The sequence below is a fragment of the Rhamphochromis sp. 'chilingali' genome (assembly GCF_963969265.1).
Source record: "Rhamphochromis sp. 'chilingali' genome assembly, chromosome: 20".
NCBI classification, from domain to species: Eukaryota; Metazoa; Chordata; class Actinopteri; order Cichliformes; family Cichlidae; genus Rhamphochromis; species Rhamphochromis sp. 'chilingali'.
In genome coordinates, this window is record NC_137947.1 from 26,011,458 (window position 1) to 26,026,466 (window position 15,009).

The following is a 15,009-nucleotide window of genomic DNA, read 5'->3' on the forward strand; positions in this document are numbered from 1 at the left end:
CTTTTATGTATTAGTCATCAATTTGTTGTAATCATCTATCCTTGCAGTCGTTTATTACACAAAATAAATTATATTATTACACTTCTGGCCACATAGCGCTGATATTCACCGCACATGCCCATATTAACCTTAACCAGAGGGTTTAAAAAAACAAACCAGTGTTTACATACCTGCCATGCCTGGTGGACAAGAAATTGGTTAAGGGTTCCCCGAGCTTTCACGCCCCTCGTGTTCTTCATGTGCCCACCATTAGAAGCATGCCTATGGAAAAAGTGCGCCAGCACACAGTGCAGTGCGCTTTATAGTGCACTTTTCCAGCCAGGTGTTTTCCTTTTCCCATTCCTCCCTGTACTTTTGCAGCCTTTTTTTTCTTTCTCTGAGCGAACAAACATTGCTGCTCTAATGCTGGGCTCACACTGTGCGATTTTTGGCCCATTTTGAGCCGATTTTTGAGTCGTGCGACCGATTTGGTGATCGGCCCGATTTTGGCCTTCATCGTGCATCGTGTAGTATACGTGGGGTAACGAGAAGCGGTTAACACCTCACGACCAGCTCCCGATCATCAATCGCTCGTGAGGGTGTCACCACAGGCGCTCACACTGCTCACGCACAAACACGTAAACGTCGGTGAAAAAGACGGAGCAGCACGGCTGTGCAGCGTGTGATCTGGACACAAGCGATGGAGGCACAACTTGTAGAACTTTGGAAAGCTCATCCGAGCCTTTTCGATGTGGCCTCACAAAATTATCACGACCACAACAACCGTGAAAACAGTTGGATTTACATGCTGCTCAATCACAGCTGCCTGATCAATGTTTTTCATTAGCAATTTAGCAAAGTTGATGGTGGTGGTGTGTCTGTGTGAGTGAAAGACAGAGAGAGCGCGACAGATTTTCTGTTATAACCTTCATTTTATGGAGGCACAGTGTGCCGTCCGAGACTTGCACCGCAGTGTCGGCGTTTGTTTCCCTGTTGGCCGGTATTTTCTTCGTAAGCGACCTTTCCTCGACCAATGAGATAAGCGATAATCTGACTTGTCATACTCGAATTGTCATAAGTGTGCTGTCAGCTCATTGGTCACAAAGCAGGAGAGGGGCTGGGAATTATGTTTTCAAACAAAGTGTTAATTCCATTAAAAGTTATAGACTACTTTTGATTCTCACTGTATTACGGGACAAAGTGCGTCCCTTATTAGCTCAATACGGGACGTGAACTTTTGTTTCTAAATACGGGACGATTCCGTTTTTTAAGGGACGGTTGGCAACCCTACCCAAAAATCACACACAAGCAACTTAGCTGATGTATTAGCCACATTAGCCCACTCTTTAGGGGATTTGGTGGTTTGCTAATTGCCAGCTTGTCATTTTAATTGCTCATACCACCCCCCCGCCCTACAGATACTAATTAGACTAGAATCAGTAGTGAGTTTTTCTTGCCTGCCTGCAGCATGGCCCATTGACAGTACTGCTGTCAGTGATCACCTATTATGCCACTAGCCATGTCCAGAAATTTTGGTAAATATATACACTTTAATACATATACAGCAGAGTGTTAAATGTTGCATGCATGTGAAAAAGGCTAGTTCAGAAGTGAGGTGAAACTACTGTCAGAACATGGTCCTGTACCAACTCGTCTCACGCAAATCAGAATGAGCCAGGGAGTCCTCCATCTGCTGCATTATGTACCTTCGTGATTAAGTGACAATAGAGCATAATTACCCCTGGCATTCAACACCTTCACCTGTATATGTGCTTTGAACTTTAAGAAACAGAGTGAGACACCTCTGCTGCGGTTAAGGGTACAAAATGCCATTCTTCCATTATTCAACATGTTCCTTGTCTGCACAAACAAAAGCACAGTCAGTCATCACTGATCAGAAGGTACAGTCCATCAGAGCAGTCCTCAAATGATCTTAGGGTAAAGGTCACTCTATGTTACAATATCGTTTGCAGTAGCACACAGACACACCCCATAAGAGGCTGGTTACACCCTGAAAAGGTTTCCATTCTGTTAAAGAGCTAAATATTTCAATAACATGTAGGCAAGTTATTTGAACATATGCTAACATGCACTCTGCTCAGTGTTAAAGGATGAGAAGCTTGCTTTTATTTTGCATTTGCACACAGAAACTGATGGACACAAAGTACACATGAAGGCTTGAACACACTTCCTCTCTAATTGATTGACGAGTCAATGCTGGTCTAACAAATCTAGTGCTGCCTCAGAGTCAGAACTGATCCACTGGACACTCACTTAACTTAAGTAACTCCTCCAGGTTATTCTGCACGGTCACAGAATCATTATCACACCAACTGTTAAAGCCTAAAGAGAATTTTCCCTCTTTGTAGCACAGAAAGATGAAAATATACTGTATCATTCAATACTGTGGTGGACTGGTATTCATGAGCTGGGATAGGCCTCCAGCACCCGCGCTACCCTAAATTGGATAAACTGTTAAGGGTATAGATGGAAAGGAAAAGATCAATAATCACATACTGCTCTATCATCAAAATCTTAGAAAAAATATAAATATAGAAACGAAACAAAAAGGTATAAAAATGAAGCAAAAGATAGAAATACTGAATAAATTATTCCTATTTCTGTTGGTTTCTTAATGCAGATCCTTAAAAGTTGTTCTGAATGAATGCAATAAAACACATCTATCTTCTATTTCCCAGGATCCATTAGGGCATAAAGGAGTTGCTGAAAATGATGTGAATCATTTAGTGTGGTCTTCACAATGACCTACAGGACATTTTGTACCATTTTGTTAGACACCATCACCATAACGCCAAATGAGGAAAATCTTTTGAAAAAAACATCTTCCTTTCCAATTGATTCTCCGAGAGACTTGGAGAATCAATTGTGTGCTATGTAGCAGCACCTGATTAAACCTCAGTTTCCCAGATATGCATAAATCTTTGCCCTAGAGTTTAAATCTTTTTTCAGTGGTAGTTTTGTCTGAATTTTTGTTTTAGTATGGGACTAGGCTCAAACCATGTATGTGAAACCTATTGTGTCTGCTGGGTTTTCCCTTAATTCAATGCCCATCTAGATCAAAACTGGATTATTTCATAAAAATCTTTTCTTCGTCTTTTCTTAACCACATTATTATTATTTCTTACAAACCTTTCCTCAATATGACAGGAGCTCTCACGGGGGGACAGATGGGTCCAGGGGAGCTGCTGCAGCAGAGGCTACGTTGTGGTCAAGTCAGAGAGGCACTGGGCATACTAGAGGCCATGGACTGGAGCACCATGGGGGATGAGATGTACCAAGGCCTGAGCTCAGTCACTAACCACCTGCTGAGGATGGAGCTGAACCCAGAGAGAGAAGGTGGCTTTGATTGGTTTTACATTTCCTGGTGATGCTTATCAAATCGAAATCGCTGCTTTTCAAATTTCATGAGTCTAACCTAACCTGTCGACTTTCAGTGCTTGAAGATTTTTATTTTTTATTTACCTTTCATTTCGTCTACATTTTGCTGTATTTAGCACCTCCATGGACTAAACCTTATGAATGCTTAGATATATTTGATATATTTGATATATTTTGGATGTTTTTCTTTCAAATCTTAGTTTCCTTTCATTTAGTTGTTAACTTTTGCTTTTAGTTGGCTTTTAGTCAGTGAGCCTTTGATTTGGCACTGTCTCTTATAAAATAAAAAAGTATAAAAATCTCATTTTTGTGCAGAAGAGCAACAAATTTTACATTGTTAGCTTTAGAAACACACACATCCTTAAACATTCTTAGCTAATTTCCATGCAAACATCACATGCATTTCCTAATTTTGTGTGTGTTTCTGATCTGTCTGTAGCCCAGCTAGAAGCAGCTCTGGGTGTGTTTTATGCCCCACCTGTGCCTCTCTCTGATACAGTAATACTGGAGTACAGGGAGCCAATCAGCAAGTACGCCCGGCGCTTTTTTCACCACCTCCTCAGGTAACACCACTCACTCTGTGCTGTTGCTGTGGTCTTAATTAAATGGACTGAGGGAGAAATTTACTTTGTGCATGTCCTCAAGGGGTCAAGGACTGTGTTTTGTATAGCTCTCCTGAAATAAAAAAAAATGTAGACATCTAAAAAGTAAAAGCATTAAGAGTACATTCCTCAATCAGGTTCCAGATCTCTGAAGACTTTGCACAGACAAATACATGCACAGACTATTTTCAAGGGATTACTGGAACATTTAGTGCAGTTTATCAGCACAGGGTGGAGAATCAGAATAAGAAATAATATCCAAAAACCTCTTTCAGAAACAATTTAACACTGCTTATTTCCTTCTCTTTATTGCTATTAAAAATTCTAAAACAGAAATAGCTTTTGAATTTCATTGCACACACATACTGATGCAGCTTTGAGTCATTCATAAGGCAAAGCAGCACGCATGCACCTGTTTAGACTGTTGTTTCATTTTCCCTTCTGCCATGAGAGCCTTTTGAAACGCCTGTTTGACTGAAATAGACCCTGTTGTTCCCACACACTGCTGCTCACTGCTCTCCATCCCGCAATTACCCCCCGCTCCCTCTCCCTCTCTTTCTTTTTCCTCCTCTGTAGCCGAGCTGGAGCGTTGTTTGGCATCCCTCGTCCTCTCCTCTCTTATCACCTACCTGCATTCTTTTTCTCTCCATCAACATCAAATGAAGGAAGGCGCCCCCCGCCCCCCCTCCTTCCCGCACCTCCTCTCTCTGCTTGTGTTTGTTTGTTTCATGTCGGCTGTAGCCGGGGAAAGTTGAGGTGTTTTGTACTGGGAGATACAGCTCTCTCTCCCAGCTTTAATTCTGGATAATAGGAAAAGAGCTCGCTATTCTCAGTTCAATTATTGACAGTGTTGAATGCAGAGGTGCATGTGCATGTCTGTATTGAGGCGTGTGTCTACATGCAGACCAAAGCAAGCACGTAAATGTACCTTAGACTTATTTAACTATGCATTTTCATTCAAAGCATGTATTTTTAGATTGATGATTGTTTTGCTTTCATGTTCAGGGTGTTGTCTTTCTTTTTCACTGTCTCCTTTTTTCTCTGCAGGCACCAGTGTTTCGAGAAGGCCTTCCTCCTCGCTGTAGATTTAGAAGCCAGAGATTTATTCATGGTGAGTAGAAAGAAAATTTCCTTTTATGTGCTTTCTTGAGGGGGAAAAGAGTCACAAAAAGGGTTGTTGACATCAAAACAGAATCCACGAGGAAGCCTTTTTTTTTCTTAAATAAAATATGTAATTCCATGGACATTAATTATCAACTAATTTAACAAATGAACTAATGAAAATAGCCAATGATTCAAGGTTTAAAATCATCCATATTTATGGGATTTGGTGCTGCTGATCAGTTATATAGCTCTTTTGAGACCATCTTCCTGTCAAGCCAACTTACTTTAAAGTGAATGCTGCTCACAAACAGACTATTTACCCAACAAGTGGGTTGCTTACAGTCAAAGCTGTGCATCTGAGACGACCATATAAGGATATCCCTCCTGTCTGACATCATGCAGAACCAAAAGTAGAAAGAACTGTGTGAAATTGAGTGTTTAGCAGAATCTGAACCACAAGCTTCTGGCTAACAGGGATTAACAAACTACGGTACACATATAATATCTCTGAAATTTAGAAACCTTTGAGCTAGAGTATAAATTTCAAATTTATATGCCATTGGCTTTTAAATTAAATGATATTTAAAATATGCCAGTGAAAATAGAATGGCATAGCATGTACCACACATGTTTAAAAGATCCCTTTCTTGCAATTTTAGTCCAAATTACCACTGCATGGACTGAATCTGTCATGACGTGTAACATGCTTACCGCCATTTTTCTTCATTCATCAATACCTGTATTTGTTTCGAAATACCTGCTTTATGACATTAAGTATGACACATGTCTGTAGACTATTGTTATACTTTATACTAAGTCTTGTCTTTCTTGGGCACCTTTTATAATGTATTCATTTTCAGCAGTCAGGTTTGAATGATGAAAACTCTGAATCTTTTCTTTTTTGTCTGTTGAAGAAAGTGTTAAAGTGCAAGGAACCCAACTCATAAAAATAGATGAACGGATACCAGTGAATATTTGGAAATTCTTTCTCATAATCACTTATAATATTACAGTAAAAAAGTTGTGAGCTCTGATAACTGTTTGTTTAAGCTTACCTTTATGCCTTTTTTCTCTTAAAAAAATCTGGAATCTGTGTACATGAACCTTTTCATCAGGTCTTCTTAACATGTTTACTCTAGATTATGTTAGTGAAATAAAACATGTTTGGTGTATCTGCTCTAGATGGACTCCTGAGGGTTAGATGTTGACTCATGCGCTATAGGGAGCTTCTCTGCAGCTCTTCCACTGGTATAAAACCTATTATAATTGCTCATTCACTGTTGCACCCTTGTTACTTTCATTTGCACATGACTTGTAACCCATACAAGTGTGTGTGTGTTGCGTGTCAGAGAGCAGGTGTGATCTCAGTATGGGCCTCTATCTTTTCACAACCTCCACGGCCTCAGCTCAGCCTTTTCCTCTCCTCTCATCTTCGCTCTAACTCGTTCTTTCTTCCACTCCACGCTGAAATGCTCCTATGTGTTTGACCCCCTTTTTCATGGGGCCCCTTTTGCTCCATGCTTCACCAACACCCCAGACATTAATACAGACCCTCTTACACACATACACACACTCCTCTTGGTCCCTCAATCACACTGATAGCACTGGTTCCAATTCCCTCCCCACTAAGTAGTGCTGCTGGGAAGCCGAATTGAAAAGGTGGAGTCGAGCCTGTGAACCTTGAAAGAGTGCAAAGGAAAGAGGGGGGCAGAGAGGGGAGGGGAGGAGGCTGTGGTGTAGATGGAAAACTAAATGATAAATGTAACACAAAAATGATGGAAGGGGGAGATGAAACTGTGTCCAGATGAGTGAGAGGGGAGAGAAAGCTGCAATCATAATACATTTCAGTGAAGGGTATGAACTAGCTTCGATGGGTGGAGTCAGTTACAGGACAAATCAGCCCGAGCGGAAGGCGGCCTGTACTGTCAGCAAAGTAGAGGTCAAGAAAATCAGTCCAGAAAGCCTCTGCCATATTTTCCATATAGCTTCATGTACTTTCACAATCTTCTTCTGTCATCTTTTTTTTTTAAATGATTCGATGCAGACATGATAACTTGTATCTTTAGTCAGAAGCACTAATGTGATTGCAAAACATGATTGTAAAACATACCTCTGTCATTGCTCTAAATTCTTCTTTGTCTGCCATATTTTCTTAAAAACATCAAGATTATAGCTCCCATTTTTAGCGACTATAATTTGTCATGTATTTGAAAAGATATGGGACACAATAAACAATGTGGCTCTGACAGTGATAGAGAAGCCTTCCTAAATAAGCTTCATCTCAGGTAAAAGTCCACACACCTTTTTTGAGTAATGTTGCCCCTAAACAGACAAGAAGATCTAGTTAAATCACGAAATTGTGATTAGTGTATTACTAACTGGTAAAATGAGGCTTTTTCTTTTTTCTTAAAAAAAAAAAAAGCGATTTCCCTCACAGAGAGGATTTGGATCACAGCAGCAAACAGAACGTGACCTTGAAGCCAGATTGTGTGAAGCTGGTGTGATTTTTATCCGGCACCGTTGTGTCCACTGGCTCTCGGGACTGGGCGAGATTTCATGGGTATGGTTGTGGAGCCAGGTCACTCACTTCTTGTTTGAGAAAAGTAAATGTAAAAAATCTACGCATGGAGATAAATGCATCTCTAACATATATATGTAAATATAAAAGTGATGTATGTGAGAGAGCTGTTTCTATGGACAGGTGACATCTTTCTGAGCTCTTGAACATCATTTGACTGCCCTATTTTACTCTCCTTTTTTCTTTTTCTTTTACAAACAAATTTCAGAGACCGAATTACTAAGCATCTGCGGATCCCTTTGTGGTGGCCCATTATGGGAATTCTCACCAAATTTAACAGATAATTGCAAGTCCTTGTCATGCTGGATCTGTAACAAAGTTCAGGCTCAGTCACAACAACCTTTTTCAAGCACTTTTTTGCCTCAGCGACCAAGAGAGCAGCACCTCATTGTGCACAAAGAGCGAAAGAGAGAAGAGAGAGAGAAGGAGGACGTTGACATTTCACCCCTCGCTCTGTCCTTCTGTCTAATTAGGTTGTGTTGTTGCTTTAACCCGCTGGTTTGCTGATCGAGTCGAGGTGGAGGAGGTTAATGAGGGCAACCCCCACCTTCGCCAAACTCTTTTTAACTACCAAACTCGCCCATAGAACTCAATAACGCACCGTCGACTTGGTAAAGAGCACACACATGCACACAGATAACATGCTCACCTCTTCTAGAAATGCTCAGCATGATACACCCCCTCTATCATCAGACCCCCGTCCCCTCTTGCCCCATTGTTTCCCAGCTAACAATAGAGGCCCTCCAAGCCTTTTTTCCCCAAAAGAAGAAACCTTTTGTTAAAATGAAACACTTGTGTCGGGTTAAATTGAGGGGGAGGAGGAATTGGTGGTGGTGGTGGAGGTTGGTGGGGTGTATGAAGAGTTGGTAGTGGGGGTTACTGAGTCGTTTGCATTTTTTAAAAATAATTGATGCTGTTTAGTAGCTCCCTAATTAGCCTTTGATAATGAGTCGATAATGTAACCAATTAGGTCATTCGTCAGCCAAGTCAAGTTTTCTTTCCCTCCACCACCTCCCCTTTTTCTTCTTCTTCTCTTCCTGGGTTTTTTTTTGGCTCTTGATGTAGCTTGTTAATTAAATCAAATTGTGTGATAGCCGAAATCTGATGCCGGCTCTTTTGTTCCCCAGTGAGGGCTTGTACTTTTTCTTGTTAGATACACAAGCAGTAAGGCGAGCTGCATGTTTTCGGTTCACCCTCTATCTTCCTCTCCTATCTGATGCCAGGCTTGGCAGTGCTGTAGGTGGAGGAGGAATAGCACATCTTTGGCAGTAAGCTCATTGTTGTTGCTTAGATAAGCAATTAGCACAATTAAAGTCCTTAAGGCCTATCAGATAGAAGTCAAACACAAGACTCCTGGATAGCAGATGTGTCAGAAAACAAATGTGAAACGGATACGCTCATGTACAGAGGATTAAACTTTATGTCAGGTTGTTAATATGTTTTTGTGTGCATGTGTTTGCACCACCCAGCAAAAACTAATTTGGTTAAAAAGTAAAAGGTGAAAAGGCATCTTTTCACATCATTGATAAGATTTCCAAAAAACAATTTACATGTAGATCTGTTTGAAAACTGAAAGGAAATCTCTTCCTCTTCAGCACCTTGGCAAATGTGCTGTTTGGTAATATTGAGTTTGGTGTGCTGAAGGTGTAAGTTTTGACTGTGCATAGGCTCACACAATAAACTATCACCTCATAGCAAAAAGGTTCCTGGTTTGATTCCAGGCAGTGTATAGCGTTTGTGCATTTTTTCCTCCAGAGACATGTATGTTTGGATGAGTGGTGATTCTAAGCCGGTTGTGGATGAGCAGTGGAGAATACAGCACTGTATGAATGTGTGATTAGTAGCATAAACTGCTTTGAGAGGTAAGTGAGACTAGAAAAGTGCCAATGCTTTTCCAGTCTGGTCACATTAGTGAATGGATGGATGTTGTGTGGCTATCTGATCACAACCATTCGACAACCAATTAATATGTTGTAATAAAAAACAAACAAAGTCTCTGCAGATTGGCAAGTAGAACTGTTACTGAGATTACTGATGAAGTGTAGGAAAAATGCTTGGAAAACCATCATAGTAACTCGATAGTATATCTATATCAACAGAGCAAGGAAGCCTATCCTATCGGTTTATTCTGTGTGCAGACTTTTTGGGGTCACCTATTTGAATTTTTCACCAAACTCTATTTTTCCTTTCCGCTTTTGCAGCAGTGTTCAGGCTTGATGATTTAAGCAGTGGGAATGATCATTGTGAGGCTCAGGCCATTTCATTATTACCACTGTTAGCAAGAAAAATTCTGCTGCAGTCCTGGAAGTCTGAGACACATCCAACCTTCGATAGGTGGCTGAAGGAATTAGGAAGTGCGTGACACCTAGAGAAAAGTAGATATAGTATGTTTTTCAGGTCTCTTTCAGAAAATGTGGTTACTAATCACCAGTCTGATAGGAAAGTTGTAATTAAACTTTACTGATCTTCAGGATTAGCAGTCACACTGCACTATGAATACTTATGTATCATAGTTTGTATGTGAGCCTCTGTCATTGTTCTCTCTGTTTCATTTTTGCATATTTAACATCTTTAAATATGTCGCGACTGGACGATCTTTGGTAGAATTGGGTGGGTGGAATTTTGTCCAGGCTTCTTCTTACTATTTAACTGAATATTCGTTGGCAGCCGTTAAATGATAACTGTGTCCTTAAACATTTCAGCAGCCACGTGAGCTCAAAATTTAGTTTATTATTTAGTTAGAACTTGTAGGACTCACAGCTATTTGTGTGTGTTTATCACCAGGGATAGCCGACTAGGTCCAGGTAGATATTTTCCAGTGTGTCTGCTTCAGAGGTAATCATCAGGATTTAATGCCACCCCCATGAATCAAAGAGCAAAAGCTGTGCCCGTACTCATTCACTAATCCCTGCATGTTGAGATTTCAGACGTGTATAAGTGACCATCATCATTTTGACTCCGGGCTCACAGGTGCATCACTGGAATTCACAGAGCTATCAAATGCCAGGCATTACAAGAAATAAACCACATGATCAAACTGACCTTTACGTGTAACGCTGCAATTTGAATGTATGAGTGGAATATGTGTGTACTGTAAATATACCAATAACCCATTGCTTTTTAAGTGATGTGTTGTCCATGTCCACCCACTTGATTTGCTTTTATTAAAAGTTGAAAAAGGTGGGCAACAAATAAGAATACATTCATATTTGGTTGTTAGTTTGATGTCACAAATAGGCATTGATTTATAAGAATAAACTGTAAAGTTTGAGGCAATAAGGAAAGGCACTAAAAATGCACTGAAAATTACAGAAGAATTAAAAATCTACAAATATCTGATTATTATTATCTGAATTATTTTGCAGTCTCTGCAAACGGCCACACATCCATAGGGCACTGAGTTTATATGCTGTTATCGCTCCATAATAAGCTTTTGTGCACACATGCTCGCCTAAAAAAGTGCAGTGCACTTTGTGTATGCTCATTCTCATCGATCCTGAGTCCAAAGCCAACACGTCACACTGCAAACATACAGACACGAGCCCGTCAGTTAATGTGCTGTAAGCGCTGCTGTGTGCCAGTTAACCTAATCCCTCATTTATTTGGAGGTAACCCAAATATCAGGCAATATCGGGCTCTTAGCATCCACCACCTCCCTCCCCTCTACTCCCCAAATATGGCCCACTAAAACGCCCCTCTTTATCGGTGCGGTTAGCTGGCTCGCTGCAACCCCTAAAGCTCTTATATAAATAAGATTAGTGTCGCGTTTGAGCGTTGGGGAATAAGAGGTGTAATATCTGATGGTTTTATATGCAGTATTATTGTTATCCCTTCTTAGTCGGGTTGATACTCCTCTCTCCCTTTCTCTCTCTTTCCAGCTCTCAGTTGTCTCTCTATCGTTTCGCATTTGTTCACTCGTCTTTCACTGGGTCTCTTTCCTCAGATTCAGACAGCATTATGAGGGGCTAAGCTGGAATAAAGCGCCCCAACATCAAATGTTCATATTGTTCTGTTCTGTCTGTCATCCCGCTCTCTCTTTCTCTCTCCTTGTTGTTGTGAGTTTTGCTTCCCTTTCGTCTTTTTGCGTCTTGTTCACCCTCTCCCTTCCCTTGTGCTCTGTCACTCACGCGCCTCTCCATCATTTCACTGTACTGCCTCCTCTCCCTCCTCGTCTGTTTAATCTTGTGCTGCTCTGTTTGTTATCAATTAAGAAGCCTCACTCATATCTAATTGAGGGGCCATGTCTCCTCGTTCACAGGGGCTCAATTGGCCACCTCAGTCCTGGGAGCCGATTTAGGCTCTTTTGAGGCCATTTTGTTGTCGGCCATTTTCACATTTCCTCCTAACTCTTCGCCACAGAGGGCAGGCACCGCACTATAATTACCCAATCTGTTCCCATTCATACTCCTCAATTTCAGCACCTCTCTCCCACTCTCTCTCCCCTTTACTCTCGCTCTCTGTCTGCTTCAATCCCTCTCTGCTCCACACCTCTTTTGGAAACCAGCACCCCCCTCTCTCTTTCCTCTGGGGGTACAAAAGCTGGGTTACAATATGGGGGTATTAGGGCCGGGTGCAGACTCAGCTGGGGGCTGGCTTTAGCCAGCTGAGGGTTATCCATGGCGAGCCCTGAGTCACGGCAGTGATGTCCTGTGATGTCGCTGAGGCGGAAGACTTTCCTTAACACGCTGTACCCTTTGATGGAGCTTCAGGCCCTGCACTCAGCCCGGGGAAACCCTGCGACTCTCACTCAACCCTCATGGGGTGCCAGGATGAGGGTTTGATTCACTCCCACTTCAATCAATTCAAGAGGTCGAATGTTACAGAGGTTCTGCCATTATTACTGCACAGACTTTAACATTTTCTCACATTTGTATAGTTTGTATATTTGGCCTTTTCAGCAGCGTTGCTAACACATTCACAGGATGCAACAACTGCAGCAACATGGTGATGATGATGATGCTTCCAGTGTCTTTACATGAAAACAACAAAGCCAACCTTTAACATTCTTCCTTTTATTCTGAAATTCATTGAATGAACTAAGCTGCTTCACTCTCAAAATACATGCAAATTATCTATAGACTGATCATTATAGTATGTTGTATTTGCCTTTGATATCCAAAAAGTCTGATTAATTGGGTGTCCCTGAAAGCTTAACACACATGCAAATTAAGAAAATGCCTGAAAACAATTTGACAAAACAAAGTGAATAAACACAACCAAATACAGAGCTCCCAGGGTCTTTCTACACTATAAACCTTTTTTTTTTAGTATTCATATTTATCATTTCTAGATAAAACCTCTTGCGAAATATGCCTCGGTTTTCAAGGTGGTCCAAGCAAGCATTCATACAGTGAATGGAAAACCTAATAACATAAAACAACCAACAAACCGAAAGAACAAAGAGTCCAGAAAAAACAAAGTTTCATTTAATTGTTTAAACAAGTGACATGATAACAAGCAGTGGGTATTTAAAGGTAATTAATGTATTAACTTCCTTAGATACCAAGAGGACAATTACAAGTATCTGATGTGACATATAGTTAAAAAAAAAAAAGCAGTACAAAAAAACTTCTCTTTGTTTTATGTTGGTCAAATTCAGACAGTTCATAAAGGGAAAATAAAGTTGAGACCTCAACTAATGTTTGGAATTTCTACTTTCAACTTCAGTGCATAACAAAACTGTAAGCTTGAAGATGAAAAGCTCGGGCTCTTTGAATGGGAGGATTTAGAAACACGTCTCATTTTGTTCATTATCAATCCAGAGTGTGAGTTAGAGGAAAAACTACAGTTTTACTGCCATCTGATCAAAATTGCAAATGAGAACGTCTCAGCTGCAGCTCTTCCAAATCTGATGCAACAGAAACGTCTCTCTGAACGTACCAGGCTGGACAGCCTTCAATAAATCTGCAGCAATTGTGTTTTGTAACCTGGACACAGAACGTGTGGCTCTAGGGGGAAAGGCCCTTTGCAAAACGCTAGAAGCACCTCCTTTATTTTATTTGTTTCTGGCATTTTCGAAGCACATCACTTAAAGCATTATATAGATATTTTTGTATTTTTCCACAATTTAATAAATAATGAATTGACCTCTGCCTCGCTTGTGGAAGCAGATGTAATACTCCTACAACTGAGATGTAATACTCAGTGTGGTTGTTAATGAATATGTGGCAGCGCTGGGCTTTAAATCAGCCACCCTCAGACATCATTTAGCCACATTATCTCCATCTTTGTGGCCATGTGAGACTCAAACAGAGAGATACAGAGGATACATGCTGTTTCCAATATTGTCGCAGGCTGATATCGTAATGTGCTCAGCTGGATATGTTTCTCCGTAAAGAGAGAATACCAGCGTTTCTGAAAGGTGAACAGTCCCTCGTCTCCTCTCACACTTTTGAAATGTGACTGATAACATCCTCCGTAGTTCAAAACCAGGGAAGCGGGCGTGATTGTGTGTGCACGTGTGTGTGCAGGAGGTTGGTGATGGTGTGGGGTGCAAGAAGGCTGATTTCAAAGTTTTTTGAGGAACCGGCATTTCATCCAAACCGGTGCTCCTTCTGATGTTGGGCTTCAAACGGTTCATTTTTTCCCCCTGTCATTTCATCTGTTTCTTCCTTCTCCCGCCAAAATGCCGCATCTCCCCCACCCAAAACCCCTCAAATAAAAAAAACCCTATTGTCATCTGAGCCTAGATTCATTTTAGATTAACGTTCACGTTTCTTTCTTTCTTGCATTACCTTCAAAGGACCTCCATTATGTTGCCAGTGATAAGGGCGAGCTGGTGCTAGCAGATGTGGCCAAGAGGAAAGCTAATGAAATCGAGGCCCGGACCAATGCAGGCAACGGTAAGAAAAGTAATCATCATGTCTAACCAAAAGACACTAAATGTGACTCGTTATTTCTCCTCACATCTGAAATGGGAGGTGGATACCTGATAACCTCGGTAACTCACTCACTGTGACACACTTTTCTCACATCTGAGAGCAGATTTTTTTCTCGGGCTCTAGCCTTCCTTTAACAGCACAGAGGAGAATCATGATTGCCAGAGTAATAGCTGTGTCAAAACTCTGAAAACATGTGCTTATTTGGTATATAAGAATGAGCAAAAGTGAGATTCTGCAGGAAATATTTGTCACAAATGATATAAAGTGATGACTACACAGTGGACAATTAGAATTTAGCCCCACACCGTAGATATTTCAAGATTACGTTTTATACATTTAAGACAAAGTCTTTAATGTCAGGCTAATGAAATGTAGTCTGACACCAGCAAGAGGAGGAAAGACCCAGCTTTTCTGTCAATTTTCAGCCTCTGCTGCTGCCCTTTGACAAACACTCCCGAAAGCACAT

At 40.9% G+C, this 15,009-nt stretch overlaps 1 protein-coding gene across 3 annotated transcripts in view; it reads left to right on the top strand.

Moving 5' to 3' along the window:
• wdpcp (WD repeat containing planar cell polarity effector) overlaps positions 1-15,009 on the top strand; it is an 88,608-nt gene that overhangs the window by 57,511 nt on the left and 16,088 nt on the right. For all 3 annotated transcript variants that reach the window (XM_080869437.1, XM_080869435.1, XM_080869436.1), the window contains exons 11-14: positions 3,148-3,336; positions 3,818-3,941; positions 5,028-5,091; positions 14,405-14,504. In XM_080869437.1, coding sequence (XP_080725563.1) covers positions 3,148-3,336; positions 3,818-3,941; positions 5,028-5,091; positions 14,405-14,504 — 477 coding nt within the window. The remainder of the gene's footprint in view (positions 1-3,147; positions 3,337-3,817; positions 3,942-5,027; positions 5,092-14,404; positions 14,505-15,009) is intronic.